At 37.9% G+C, this 15,597-nt stretch overlaps 1 protein-coding gene across 2 annotated transcripts in view; it reads right to left on the bottom strand.

Moving 5' to 3' along the window:
- Positions 1-669: 669 nt before the first annotated feature.
- Positions 670-15,597, bottom strand: part of gnas (GNAS complex locus) — a 31,398-nt gene continuing 16,470 nt past the window's right edge. For both annotated transcript variants that reach the window (XM_043242060.1, XM_043242061.1), the window contains exons 5-12: positions 14,986-15,083; positions 5,551-5,605; positions 5,358-5,431; positions 5,189-5,247; positions 4,891-5,011; positions 4,644-4,774; positions 4,424-4,491; positions 670-3,947 (exon numbers count right to left, since the gene is read on the bottom strand). In XM_043242060.1, the coding sequence (XP_043097995.1) occupies positions 3,801-3,947; positions 4,424-4,491; positions 4,644-4,774; positions 4,891-5,011; positions 5,189-5,247; positions 5,358-5,431; positions 5,551-5,605; positions 14,986-15,083 (753 nt within the window). In that variant the 3' untranslated portion in view covers positions 670-3,800. The remainder of the gene's footprint in view (positions 3,948-4,423; positions 4,492-4,643; positions 4,775-4,890; positions 5,012-5,188; positions 5,248-5,357; positions 5,432-5,550; positions 5,606-14,985; positions 15,084-15,597) is intronic.

Here is a 15,597-nt window from a genome sequence, read left to right on the forward strand (position 1 = left end):
GTACACTCAATACTGTTTTTGGCTTGATGTTAAGACTCGCTGGATCAGTAGATTTCGTCAGGAAGTGGGAAAGTAAAACATACTCAAAACGCTTACATTTTTTTACATAAGCTAATGGTTTAAAATATGTGTACTGTATAACATTTTTCTTTTTTGTCTGTTTCTATTTTTTTTTTTTTTTTTTTAAAGAAGCAATTTTTTTAAGATCATAAATGTGGCGTAGTGGTTTCTGACATCAAGATTACACCAAATGTATACAAAAAGTAGGATCTTGAAACCGAGTGCCTGATGCAAATCATCAAGATGATAGATTCAAATAAAATTCATTACGTTTTTTTATTAAAACACTACAATTAATAATTTCCTGGTCTAGCACCCATTTTCAAAGTGAGCCACTTTTATAGGACTCCACTATGGGAACGTACACTAATGTAGGCTTCTTATTTAATTTTAAAGGTGACAATGTGAGATGTCGCAAATTTTGTTTGTCATGTGCCTGCGTGCAAAACATGAGCGTAGTTTAAGGACAACCAGATTTCCAAAGTCACTAGGATGTGCGGTGCATAGCTCCATCGAAACTGCCAGTTTAAGCAGCAAACGAGAACAATTTTGCTTCTTTGGAAACATGTAGCAAATGGTATATTAGACTTTTAAGAACCACCATCACTGTAAGAGCAACTACATTATCCTTTATAGTTTGATTTGGGCCAAAAAACAGAGTTAGCCTTGTGAAAAGAGTGTGTGCATGTGTGTGTCACTCAGACAGTGTTACACTCTTCTTTTACTGCTGTAATTTGAATCTTTGTACAAAATGTACAGTAAGTGTGAGAGACATGGAAAAAGCAACATATACACTGAAAACACTTCTTATAGAGACAGTCAGGCAAGGGGGCGTTTGGTACTCAAATCTCACTCACTTATTGCTGCAGCGAGTCTGAACTAGAAAATAAAATTTGAAAAAGTAAACATACTAAAATGTCATAGCTTAACATCTCCCCCCACCCCATCCCAAAAATAAAATATATATATATATATATAGAACACCTGTACCACATTTTGCAGAAAACACAACCAGATCAGACCGGTTAAACGTTAAGTTTTTTTGATTCAAATTATGGCATTTTGGGAAAAAAAAAAAAAAAAGTATAAAATGACAAATAAATAAAAGAAAAATAAATACTTTGTTTGTGTAACAAAGTGGACCATTAGAGCACCAAAAGCTGGCCCCTGCTTTCATGTGATTGGGTAGCAGGACAGGAAGTGTGGTACAGAGAGGGTTACGATTGGTCATTGTCCGGTGATGGGCGGCCTCTTTTTGTTAGTATGTCAGTTTGTAGAGCAGCTTTTTTCTTTTTTTTTTTTTTCTTTTTTTTTCTCAATATAAAGAAATAAACATGAATACCATGGGAGGGGGGATATGAACCCAATATCTGACTGTGCAGCTATCAAAACAATTTGTACACTGAATACATCGACAGATTTGCTGTCTTTTTCACTTTTTTTTTTTTTTTAGCAAAGGAATTTGGTTTTTTACGAAGAGACAAGCAATGTTTTTGCATTTGGATTATTTTCTCCTTCAAAAGAGTTAAAGCTAAAAAAAAAAAAAAAAAAAAAAAAAAAAGAAAACAAAAAAGCCCCACACCCTGCCTCTAAAAATGTTGACTATTGTTGTCGCGGACCAAAAAAGGCAATTAAAACCTGAAAAAAGCAAACACATATATATAAATAATATATTTACACATAAATATATATATTTATATATATACTGTATATAATGTTTCTTGCTTTGTACTACACAGCATCAGGCGTTTCATCTTGATCCTAAAACAAACCAGAGGCAGGTTAAATGAATAAAAATAAAAACAGAGGGGAGGGGGAGGACGTGACAGACAGCAGCTCGCCCAAATTCCACTGATAAGCAGTGTCAGTAAAAGTTGAGCTCCGTCACCAGCGTCACACGTTCTTCGTTCTTAAGTTGTACGGGGAGGCCGGTTCAAGATCGGCACAAGGAGGGGTGTGGGGGGGGGTTAACTTCCACCCAGAGTCTGATGAGCAAACAGGCAATTGGGTAGGGGGTCGAGGGGGGTCAGAGTTCAAGGGAATCGACAGAGGCAGGGCAGAGCCAAACAGCGCAATGAAACATATCTTACTTACATCTTAGCTCATTTTACACGTACAGTCGTGATCAAGGCACAGGGAGCTTCTACAAGTTACTTTTTTCTTCAATAAAGTTGTACAAAATAATACATTTTACAGTCTGTACAAGAATAATGATCCAGCAGAGAAATCAAAAGACAGACCAAAAGCCAGGCTAGAGGGGAGGAGAGGAAGTCGGAGGGGAGGGAGGGGGGAAGAGAAAGAGAGAGAGAAAGAAAGAAAGAGAGAGACTAGGCCATCCGTTAGACGTCCTTCTCATGTCTCGCGTCATTACTCGGTCTTACCCTCGGTCTGATGAAGTCCCCACGTGTCAGTGTACAAGATTTTTGCAGCAGGGAGGAGACAGACAGAGAGAAAGTTAAGGGGAGGAGAAAGAACGAGAGAGAAAGAGAGAGGGAGAGAGAATATTACACTCGAAAAACAGAAGGAGAGAGCAACCGGGAAAACAGGAGGTTTAAAATGGTGCATATTTGCACACGCCAACACACAAACTGGGGAAACTAACATACAGAAAAGACTGTATTGTTACAGGAATATCTCTCATATATATATATATATATATATATATATATATATATATATATATATATATATATATATATATATATATATATTAGTTTGGATTTTTGCACTGCATTTAGTTCACTGTTCTGCATTAATCTAGCATTGCATGCGCTCGCCTCTCCTGCGATGCATCTCGAGAAGCGAGTCATGTGATGGGTCTTGTGTTCAAGTCATTCTCTGCTCCACACGCAAAGAAACCCGGGGCAGTAAATGCTCCAAACCCTCCATTTTTGTTGGGGGAAAAACAAACAAACAAACAAAAAAAAAAAAAGACACTTTGCTCTACATTCTGTTTTTTTCGTTTTGTTTTTTAACATACGGTCCGTCGTTTTGCTCTCCTCCCGTGGGGTCTGTCCACCTTTGCGGGTGGGATGTGGTTTTGGGAATGGGGAAACGGGGAAAAGGTGAGGGGGACGCGCCAGGCTCGCACAGGCACTAAACGTTCAACAGGACCAAAACGGTGGAGGATAAGAATAGCGTGTGTATGTCTTGTGCGTGCGCATCAATATAAGTAACGTGTGTTTAGGCATATGATCGGAAAAAAGACAAGTTTGACGTGTAACATACATAGGACTGCGGGTCAGGAGTTTAGCTGGACGCATTATGTGTCTGTATGTGTACGAAATGGCTTCCTTGTCCTGAGCAGTCCTGGACAGTTTTTTTTCTTCCCTCTTTTCTCCCCCCTCCCTCTCCCTCTCCCTCTCACATGTTTTGTTTTCCTCTCTCTCTTTTTATTAACATCGGTAGTCCTTGGCTGTGTTAACAAGTCTTTTTGCCAGATATCACAGCCACGCTTTCATCAGTAACACAGTGCGTCCCCTTGCCCCAGCCCCTAGTCACTCAGGATGGAGAAAGGCCATGTGTGTGTGTTTGTGTGTATCTGTATGTATATATATGAATATATATACATACGCATATATATAATATGCATGTGTGTGTGTGTGTGTGTGTGTGTAAGTGTAAGAGGTGGGGACTCATCAGTTAGAAGGTTCGTGGTTTGATATTGGGGCGTGATGTAGGGCAGGGGGGCCTAAAGAAAGTTCAGGTGGTGAGTTTGCGTCCCGTCATCCCTGCTGCGATCACAAGAGTTCGTACTGTCGTAGGTGCATGCGCTGGATGATGTCTCTGCAGTCGTTAAACACTCGGCGGATGTTTTCCGTGTCCACGGCGCAGGTGAAGTGGGGGTAGCAATAATGCCGGCCATCTCCACTCGCTGTACTGATCCTCTGAATAGACAAGACGACAACAAAAAATGACGGTCATTTTAATAGGACCGGCAGTATGACATTGAAATTCAAACAAAGTAACTCATTCGCTAACAATTACTTCAATATCCGTACATATTTAAAGTATTAACACATTTATTTGATGAAAAATACAGTACAACACTGAAATATTATAATTAAATATTATTTTATTTTTTTTTTTTTAGAAGTCATTACTCCAGTCAGTGTCGAACGATCCTTCAGAAATCATATTCTGATATATGATAATACAGATCTGCTTTTTATTATTACCAATGTTTAAAACAATTGCAGTTTAATACTTTGTGTATTTATATTTACTGTCACTTTTAATCAGTTTAATGCATCCTTGCTGAATTTAATGGTAGCGTATTTTTAGATTAAAAAAAGCTAGAATTTAAGACGCAAGGTGATGGATTGCTGTGATGATTTTGGTGCTCTAGAAGAATCAGACTCACCAAGAACTCATCCCGGATGAAATATTTTGCTCTCGTAACTCGCGGATCTTCCCCTTGCTCTGGTGTTGCTGATATAATGAAAGTGTCTTGTTAATAACACACCGATGGTGTGACATCCAACATTTTGAGCTTCAGGAGTACACACACACACACACACACACACAGAGTATGCATTCAACAACTATACGACTAAAAATAATTATTCTATTATTTCACTGACCATCATCCGGTGTAGTGTAGCGTGCAAACTCAGGGAAGTAATCTTCGATTTTGGATTTTCCCGCCAAAACCTTCTCAGCCAGCAAATCCTGCTTGTTTAGGAACAGAATGACAGAAATAGTTCGAAGCCACCTGGAAAGCAAGAAGAGAAGAGTTTTTCGTGAGGAAAACTTGAGTAGCGTGGAAGTATACTCTCATTAAGCCCTCTTTTTACACGCGTAAGCATGTTTTAGGCGTCTCGAGGGTACCTGTTATTCCAGATGTTCTTGAACAGGTTAAGTGCCTCCTGGAGTCTGTTGGTCTGATTGTCCTCCCTGAGCACCATGTTATAACTGCTGCTGGCTACCACGAAAATGATGGCTGTCACATCTGCAACAAGTGAGAAAATGAACAAGCAATCCGTTATAAAACTATTCCTTAAGTACAAAAATGCAATGCTAATTAATAAACCAATATATTGGCCAGAGTAATATAAAGACTAAAATAGTGGCCAAAATGACAGACTCTTCCTTATTATTATTTAGGTAATAAAAGCATAGAATTTACCATTAAAACACTGGATCCATTTCCTGCGTTCGTCTCTCTGTCCGCCAACATCAAACATACTGCAAGAAAAAAAGACGAGGAAACATTAGTTAGGTGGCCAGAGACAATCTGGCATGGATATATATATATAAAAATAAAGGTTTGATGAAGGTCTCTTGGTCAAACTCACTGAAAATTAACTTTGTCCACTTGGAATCTTGTCTCAAAGATCCCGGAAGTCAGAACTCTGCATCTAAGCAAGTCCTGAGAGACGGGTGACAAAAGGGAAGAGTTAAAATTTGCATTAAAAAAAAGAGAATATATGCCATAGATATACACTACAACATCGATGTCTGAATCCCATCATGTGGATATTTACACACCTGATCAGTGGGAGTATAGTCGCTCTGTTTCACAGTGTCAATCCTGTCCAGGAAACTAAAAAGAGAAGAAAGAATAATAATATTAGTTTGTCTCAACACTTCCTTTAATTAATAGGGCAATTGATTTAAGAGATGCAAATAAACACTGGAAAAAAAATCCAGCTGTCTGTCAAAGACAAGGAATTACAGAACGTTGTTTTGCACAGCCCCAAAGTTTAGTCATTGCCGAGCAATCACCTTATATCTGGAGAGCATCCATAAAAAAAGCATTACCACGTGACTACTTTATTAATAAACTGTATTGTTCTATACTATCTAAATTATTTGTACCGTGAGACAATGTCATATTGTCAATCCCTAATAATCATCTGAAGTTTTTGTTAAAAGTTGTTAAAACCCCAAATGTTCAAAAATGTATATAAACACGCTAAATATTCCTGCATTTACACAGCCCCAGTGAGCATCAGCAAAACTTTCACATGCACATTTTTCAAATCACCGCATGACACAAGTCAGCCATGGAGGAAACAAAAGAAAAAAAAAAAAAGGCATCTGACACAATCTGCAGCTGCAGAATCAGCCAGCAGGTGGCGCATGTTTGTGCTGGAGATCAAAGCAGGCAGGGTTCTGAGTCATAGTGATCAGAGAGAGCTCAGTCAGACACTGCTCTAGTCAATGGATCGGCTCTAGTGGGAGGAAACAGAGAGGGGAAGAGAGGGCAAAACAGAGGGAGGGAGGGGGATCAAGAAACGCTGTCTTAGTCGAGCTGCTATCCGGTGAAAAACGGCTGCAAGATGGTGGGACGGCTCGAACTCGCCTCCTGGTCCATGCTGCTGAGATCTTAAGGACGCTCATCAGAATCAAACGCTCCTCATTTAGAATTGGTTCCATTTTTAATAGATCATCATAGAAATATTATTTATAAAAATGTCCATGCTGACATTATAAACCAGAAAGAACAGTTTTTATAATACAGTACTTTTTTTCAGAACTGGCTCATATATATATATATCATATATATATATATATATATATATATATATATATACTCAAAAATAAGATTTTATATCTCAAAGGCATCTGATTTGTAACGTCACTATTGCCATTGTGAATCAAAGACTATTTTTTTTTTCATATTTAACATATTGAAACTTCTTGTTCAGAACTGACACCCACCATAATACAATATTTGGAACTAATCGATACTCAACTTAAAATGTCTTAAGTTTTAGTTAAAGTGATTAAATAAATGTAATTGTGCACATTTGAAATATTTATAAGTACATGCACACAAATTATACATAAAAAAAAAAAAAAACCAACTTGCATACTTATTTAACATTACAATATGACAAAATGAGTACAATTAATATTGCTTAATTAAATGTTATTCAGACCAAATGACTTATGAACTAGTTTACTAGTCCAACAAATCTCCAAAATGCTAAAAGAATCATTAAGGAATTGGATTTAGAATTACGAAAAATTCCTCACAAATGCCAGCAAAAGAGTAACGCCTAAATCACGGCATGAGGGAATCAGACAGAAAGCGAGAGAAATGTGCGGGCCGGAGGCGCATGTGCATCCCCCCTGTCCAAGTACAACAGGAATGTGACACGGAGGGTTGAAATGTGACAGCAAGGCTGTAGGTCCTACACACACAGCAGCATGGACTGCACTAGTGTGTGTGTGTGTGTGTGTGTGTGTGTGTGTGTGTGTGTGTGTGTGTGTGTGTGTGTGGTTGCATGCATGCAACATGCACAGCAGGCCGCTCAAATGAAAGTGTGGCACATCACATGGAAGAGGGGGCATAAACAGAAATAAAACAAAGCAAACAAAGAAAGACAGACAGACAGGATAAAATGCAGACAGACAGATGGGGGAGTCTCGCACAGACAGTTGTGTTGTGACCACAGTCGTCGTCTAACACCATATCTCAATTATTGCCTTTCTTCCTATTAATAGAACGATTCCAACAATAGCCCAGCCCGCTGGTCAGACATAATACAACTCATGCCCCTCCGGGTACAATAGTTGAGAACGCGTCCAGCCTCCACTGTCGTAACGCCAAGCAGAAGAGACGGCTATAGCTGCGACCGAGTATATTTAGGCCTGCATTCCAAATCCAGCCTCAACTCAAGTGGAATTCTAGAAATCAAACGGCCACACGGCAGGAAGTTCGGGAAATTCTAGTTGCACGTCGACGTCTGCCAACAGTAGCGGAGGTTCTAGTTTGGAACAGCGTGCGGCGCAGACTTTGAAAATGGACTTGAAAGTAGGTGCGATAGATGTCAGAAGTCTAAAAAAAAATACACAAGATGGAGATCAGCGCGTATGGATGTGCATTTCATTTTCGAGAAGTTCTAAGCGTGCAGTGCAGATATGATTGGGCAGCAACTTCAATTAAAAAAAAAAAAAAAAAAAAAAAACCACTTGAAGCAGTAAATGGATGATCTGGCCACACACACACACACACCGTATCACATGAGTCATATGACTTTGCTCACACAGAATTTCTGTTCAGCTCCTTTATTTTATATATATATATATATATATATATATATATATATATATATATATATATATATATATATATATATGTGTGTGTGTGTGTGTGTGTGTGTGTGTAAAAAAGTATGCAACTCACTCATGCTTAAAGCAAATCACTGCAGTAAAAATGCAAGTAAAGCAAGTAAAAGTGAAGAAACTTTATAAAAACAATTTTTCCCCATCAATTAACTTTGCCTTCAAAGTATAGCCTTATAACTATAAAAAGCATTAATACTATAAAAAGCAAATATGTAAAAGTCTTAAGGATTCTGGATGGATCTAATTGCTTTATCATTACCCACAATAGTCGCACCTTCCTAAACATCATCCAAAGCAACTGGATTCATACTGTACTGACTACTAACAATGCAGTAAGTGGATAGTAAAAAAAACTAAACAAAACCACTACTTCATCGCAAAAATACTGAAATGATTAGGATTAATAAATACAGCAGCAAAAAGTGCAGATGTAACTGCTTAATTACAATTAATACATAGAACATGCATAAAAGGAACAGTTCTCGGAAAATACAGTTTCTGTATTACATATCCTCTGATGTTGTCCTTCAAAATCGAGAAATATGTTCTTTAAACATTCCAAACTCGCCAAAACATTCATATCGTCTCTGCTGGACTCTTTAACAAAAAAAAGTTGCTAAAACAAAAACAGTTACAAAAAGTGAGTGCCTATGACTGGAGATTCGTTTGATCCTCAGCTCTCGACTAAATAGAAGAAGGTTTTATCCAGAGGAAAGGTCTAAAATATGGTATTTTTGGTGTGTTGCTGTGTTAAGCAGTCACAATGCTAAAATTATCCAGACCTACACAAACTTATACAATAAAAAATAAAATGGTATCCCAAACAAACCAAAGCTTGACTGATAATTCAGTAAGCTTCACTACTGAAAAGCTTCACTTAAATATTAGACATGTATTCATCTTTTTAGCGAGCACACATTAGGTTAAGTCAACAAATGCAATTTAAACAAATGTTTTATATAAAAAGCAAATCAATCATGAAATACGCAACCGGCTGTTCAAAGAACAAAATCATTCAAATGTTTGTGCAACTGAACAATAAATACTGATTCAAAATAGTTGCATTCACGAGAAACCAAGCACAAATAAAACAAAAAAATGATAGCTTACTTTTTTTTTTATTAAAGCCTCAAATGAAAAGAAAACAATTTCTATCATTTTCATATAAACAAGAAAAAAAAACATGCAAAGAGAATAAACCATTCCCAGGAAGAAGAGTGAGCTGACGTGGCGATGGTGTATTAGCATGGAAAAGCTGATAATATCCTCATCGCTTACTAATCTGGTTAATGTTACAGCTCATCTAGTTAACAGAGTATTAAGAGTGTGGATTAGGCAGCTTCCGGGGCCAATACGGCAAACACTGTTTAGTCTCTGAGTGAACCGTGTGTGTGTGTGTGTGTGCGTGCCGCGGTACGGACGATATCTAACGGCAAGCCTTTCAGAACCGAATGGCGTTGAAATAAGAAAAAAAAATTAGGAATTAAAAATTTAAGTTGTTGCATTGGTTGTGCGCATTTGATGAAAATGTGACATTCCAAAGAACGAAGTTCAGCATTTCATGAAATGCAACTTACAAAAAAAATATATATTTATCTCTCTATCGATAATTAATCAATAGCCCTCCGCTGCATTTTCCCTCTCTTAGATGAGAAGGCACGCACACTTTTGTAAGTTTGCAACGCTGAAGTAAGGAAGCAGCAGAAACCGGGAGAGAGGGAGCGGTGGAAGAGAAAGAAAAGAGAGAAGGCTGTGTCTGACATTACAGCGGCGCTCCAAAAATAGCTCCCTGGCGCCCTGGCCTCCAGCTCGGTTGTCATAGCGACAGAACCACAGGCGCTATAAATAGACTATCAGCTCCAAATCTTGTGTGACTGGAGAGAGGCCAGAGAGAGGGAGAGACAGACAGAAAGAGAAAGAGTGAAGAGAAAAAGAAAGACAGAGGGAGTAGGGCGAGAGAGAGAGAGAGAGGTGGAGAAGAGCCAGTCAGGAAAAAAGAGAAGGGAAAGCAGAGAACGAGAGGGAAAAAAAGAGAGAGAGAGAGAGATGGCGGATGGTTTAGGAATCTTGTCCATGCTCTGGCCTTATGTTCAGGAACTGCGGGACACGCAAGAATGCTACGTTTATCTGCTATACCAAAAAAAACCCCGGACGTTTGTTGAAAATAAACTGGTTTTTGTTGTGCGTTACTTAGAAACATTAATGCAACAAATTACCCTCTGAAACGCACGCAAGAAGGAACGCAACAAATGAAAATTAGACTTTTCTGAAAAACAAGTTTCAGAAAAATTCAAATGCAAGTAAAAAAAAAAAGAAATAGAAATATTACACACAAAATGGGTAATGACAGCTTTTTATCTGTCCCATCAACTAACTACAGTTCTGACATGCTGCCCATTACTAATTATGATCAAAAGCACAATTTTAAAATCTCGCTGATTTTGTAAGGATCTAATTGGTTTATTATTACACACAATTATTATTACATAAACGCCACCCAAAGCAACTGTAGTCGTACTTTACTGACTACTAACAATGTAGTTTGTGGATAATACAAATATATTCACTTTATTGTAAAAAGAATGAAAGGACGGTATAAAAATAATGCAGCAACGTGAATGGTAGGATATAACGGCTTAATCACTATTAATAGCGTACATAAAATATTGCTTCTTAAATTGCGGTATCTATCCTTTCCCTACTTAGAAGGCACCTAAATCTTATAGAAAGTGGTAAATCTTTTTCTCACTGCACTTAACCCTGGGTTATTATGTTCTAAACATGTTTCTTTCACACATGTAATTTAGAAGCGGAGATAGCAGCGCTTTTTCCCCCTCAGGGTTAGGAAACCCTGTTCTGAAGCAGGGTTAGCACCTCTTTTGCGTGTGTTAACCCCTGCACTGCTGTGTCAACCTTGTACGGTGTGAAAGGAGCGGCGTTAGCACGCTCGATGCTTAGCAACCGAGAACCAATCAGAAACTGAACAGCACTGCTCGCGTCACTCCTGTGAGAGGAAGTGAGCATTCAACCTGACCAATCGCAATACTGAATCAAAGCTTCAACGTGTGCTGACGTCTTTCCGTTGTCTAAATAGAATAGCTTCCCATGTTCTTTTATGTTTATTTGGCACTTTGAGTAAATATGAAAAGACGATTGGTTCTCGTGCTGCTTGAACGGAGACAACCCGCATTTTTAGTGACCCTAACGTTTTTCAATGCCACCCCTAATAAAAATAGCAAATAGGGAATATTTTAAGGAGAACACAAAAGAGAAACTTTGCCGTAAATATATATATATATATATATATATATATATATATATATATATATATATATATATATATATATATATATATATATATATATATATATATATATATATATATATTATATATTTATATTTTATTAGGTGTGTGACATCAAATTTTTATGGTAATTGCTGAAACTTTTATCATGGTATCATCATACCTTATATTACCCCTTCTAATGAATGTTTGGCTACTTTTCACAGGTACAGATTTTAAGGTTTAAAGGGGTCATATGATGTTGCTAAAAAGAACATTACTTTGTGTATTTGGTCTAATTCAATGTGTTTATACGGTTTCATTTTCCACATACTGTACATTTTAGTTTCTCCTCTAAGCCCCACATCCTGAAATGCGTCGATTTGTGTAAAGCTCATCGATCTAAAAAAAGCGAAGTGTGCTCCGACTGACCAGCTAGCCGGTGCATTGGGATTGGCGAATAACACAAGCATACGGAGGAAATGTTACGTGATGCAGCATCCCGGTGCTGTGACATCAGCACAATAAAATATTATGAATGCAGCATTTGTTGCATCCAGTGAGGACATAATTACTGATTATCACGAATCAGTACTGTCTTTTTATGCGTTGCATCGAGCCTCATAAACTTAACACCATGTGTGCATTTGTCAACGGAGAAACGACAAACCACAAAAACTACCCTTCACTGCTCAAAACTCACGTTTGAATAGCAAGTAGCAGGTTCTTTTAAAAAGATAGCGTAACTTACTTAAAGGTTCCGAGTCAGAATCTCCAGACTGTCCTTGCAGAGGTAGATCTGCCTCACTTTATAAGCATAGTCCATCCTCCAAAAAAACACACTGAACACACTCTGATATTTAGAGATTTATGATCTGGAACAGTGTTGTGATCTTAACCGCTGATTTATGATTTTAATAACGTATTAGTAAATTAACAAGAAATAAGCTTAATAAATATATTGGAAGTATTTTTGATTGTTACTTCATGTTAAGCAGTGCAGTTAACTAATGGATTTTTATGACTAGGACTTTAACCCAGGGTTTAGGAATGTGCTGTGTGAAACAGCAGCTTATTAATACCCAGTATTAACATTTAACCCTGGGTTAAGGATAAGAAAATGTGAAGCCAGATAACCCAGGACTCTGTTTACCCAGGGTTTCGTATGACACAGGGTTAACTATTTGAAGTGTGAAAAGCCCTTCTGAAAACAACATTTCTGTACATAATTTAAATTTCTTTTTTGCTTTTTCTGAAAACAGATATCCCTAAAGAATTTAGTTTTTTTTTTTTTAATTATGCACATACAAGGTTTCTCAATTATGGACAGCTCAAAAAAAAAAAAAATGCTACAAGATAATGCTTTTCTGGTTTATAAAAACAAGATTGTACAAAAAGTAATTTTTTTATTCAAAGAAAAAAAAAAAAAAAAATAAATAAATAAATAAATAAATAAATAATAATAATAATAATATATATATATATATATATATATATATATATAATTTTTTATTTATTTTTTTAACAGCATTACCATAATGCTTGTCTTGTTTACAAATTATAAATCCCTGTTGCTACTTTTTCCTGAAAAACCTATACCCTTTTTAAATGATGCTAACGAAATGCAAACAGAAAAGTATGTCCCTCATGCATTATGATAACAGCACCCTAAGAAAAATCTTGCTTTCTCTATTGAAACATTTCTTGCACACCTGAATGGTTGCAGGCAGGTGCACTGGAAACAGGAAATAATGCAAAAGATTAAAAAAAAAAAAAAAAAAAAAAAAAAAAAGATACTGCTATAGCCTGCAAGAAATCCAATATTTCCTGAGGTGGCAACATTTCGGTCATGAGACCTTTGTCAGGAATTTAAAAAAATGATTTGCATTCACAAAATAGAAACGTTTCTCTGTTTTATGGAAATATATGGAATTGGAACGGTTATGGAAATATAGGAAACACGTAATATGCCGAATTTACGCAAATGAAATGCAAAAGAGCAGAAATACAAACATTCGGTCATGAGACCTAGGTCAGGAATTTAAAACAAAAAATCATGTACTTGATTTGCATTTACAAAATGTTAACAGACAGGAACAGAACAATTCATAGACATATGGAATTGGAGGGTTTATGGAAATATAGAAAATGAACATAACATTAAAAGAAAATTACACTGAACATATTTCTTCAGTATATGAGAACACCATAACATTGCCAAAATACCACAACCAAAATATTGCTTTTCACGCACATTTGCCCTGAAAATACTTTAACCCCCTAGCAAACGTTTCTTGTACAAACACAGTAAACTTACTTCAGTAACAGACACGAATGCTTCCACTAAAAACAGCATAACCCTGATTAAACTATTCTGATAGTTTTGGGGTCCCCCCCCCCATCTCAGCCATTTTCTGTCACTGCAGTGACGCTACAAGCAGATGCAGGAAGAACTAGTCAGGAGAGGGAAGAAAAAAAAAAAAAAGTTGCGGGACAAAAACAAACTGCGATACAACGGTATTCTTTTCATGCTTTGCGTAGCCGTTCTTCAGTTTGTCTCGATGATAAGATTATTGCGCCCACGACACTGCTGTGGCTCGACTGTACAAAGAAACTGAGGTGAATGAAAACAAGAACGCACGCACGCACGCACACGTTCAATATGGACACCTGGCCATGTGACAGGAAGAGCCTTGAAAACGCTCAGACAGAAAAATGAGCTCATAACAGGACAAGCGCTTGACGACGCTTCTCTCGCCGAACGCGTGTGCGTGCGCCAGCGCGCCCGAAACAGCACCGTCATTCTCCTCCGTCCCTCTCTGCGGTCTGGGAGGTTGGGAGTTGCCCTCCAAACAGTCTCAAGCAGCCACCATTATCACTTCGAGTTTATTTTTCTTCTTCAAAAGGGGAGATGCATTATTCGCGATACTCGCGGATCGCCTCTCAAACCGTCTCCTTCTGCTGCAAGTGAGTGAACCAGCGAGTTAAAAATAGCTCTCTCCCTCTCTCTCTCTCTTTCTCCGCTCTACGTTTACATAAGCGTGCAGCGGGGAGTGACGGGAGGGGGGGGCCACTTCCGGTCTAAACGGCTCAGGCCAGCGTCTGATCCACAACAACCACCAGAGGCTGTGGGAGAGGACAGGACACACACACACACACACACACACACACACACACACACACACACACACACACACACACACACACACACGCGCACGCGCATAGAATGCAGGAAACCTTTCAGTGTATAGCCAACACTCATACCTGCACGTCTTCTAGAAAAAACGCCTATCTGTCTAGCGCTCATCAGTCTCTCTTTTTCACGTTCTGTCACTTCTGCACTCATCACATTTCTACATCCCTCCCTCTTGACTGCATAAATCAATGCGATGCATGCAACGTGCTACAAAAAGTCACACAAACAAGTCAAGCGAGTCGAGTGCACCCGACCCGACCAACAATTTCAAGAATATTCCAAAGCTTGAAAACGTTCACATACCGATAACGCCGCACAAATCGAACAGCAATTCAAACCCAGCCTTTAAAAGACACCAGATACTTACTACTGTGCGCAGTCGATCAGTTGATATTCGTTGGATCTTTCGAAGCAAGCTCTCACCCCTTCATCCTGCCACAGGGTCTTTGTGTGTTCATAAAATTCCTGTTGGGAAGACAAGTGGAAGAGAGGACAAACCCGTAAACTAGCTGTCGGAATGCAGGCGAATCTTTTACACCTCCGTCGTTTGGCGGCATGTTTTTAGTGCATGCTAACCTGCATAAAAAAATAAAACCACCACCACTGTTCGGCCAGTTAAAGATTCTGGACCACCAACTGGGATTTGGGATTTTTGTTAAAAAATAAATAAATAATTATTGTGTAAATTCAGGTTCAATATGATTTTCATTATTTAGTGGTTTGCATTCACGTGTCTCAATTTGTTTCAAATTTCAATTCAACAGAACGATGACGACAAATCTGAAAAAAATTGTATAGAATTACCGGCAACAAAAAAGCAACATCCTGTGTATGTCAACGCATCACAAGAAGGCGTTTCAAAAAAAAAAAAAAAAAAAAAAAAAAAAAAAAAGTACTGATTTCCAACCCATCTCCTTTTGAATGACATACATAAACACCAAATAACGTACGCAGCTCATGTACAACAAAAGCCATGTTT

The sequence above is a fragment of the Puntigrus tetrazona genome, chromosome 6 (genome assembly GCF_018831695.1).
Source record: "Puntigrus tetrazona isolate hp1 chromosome 6, ASM1883169v1, whole genome shotgun sequence".
NCBI classification, from domain to species: Eukaryota; Metazoa; Chordata; class Actinopteri; order Cypriniformes; family Cyprinidae; genus Puntigrus; species Puntigrus tetrazona.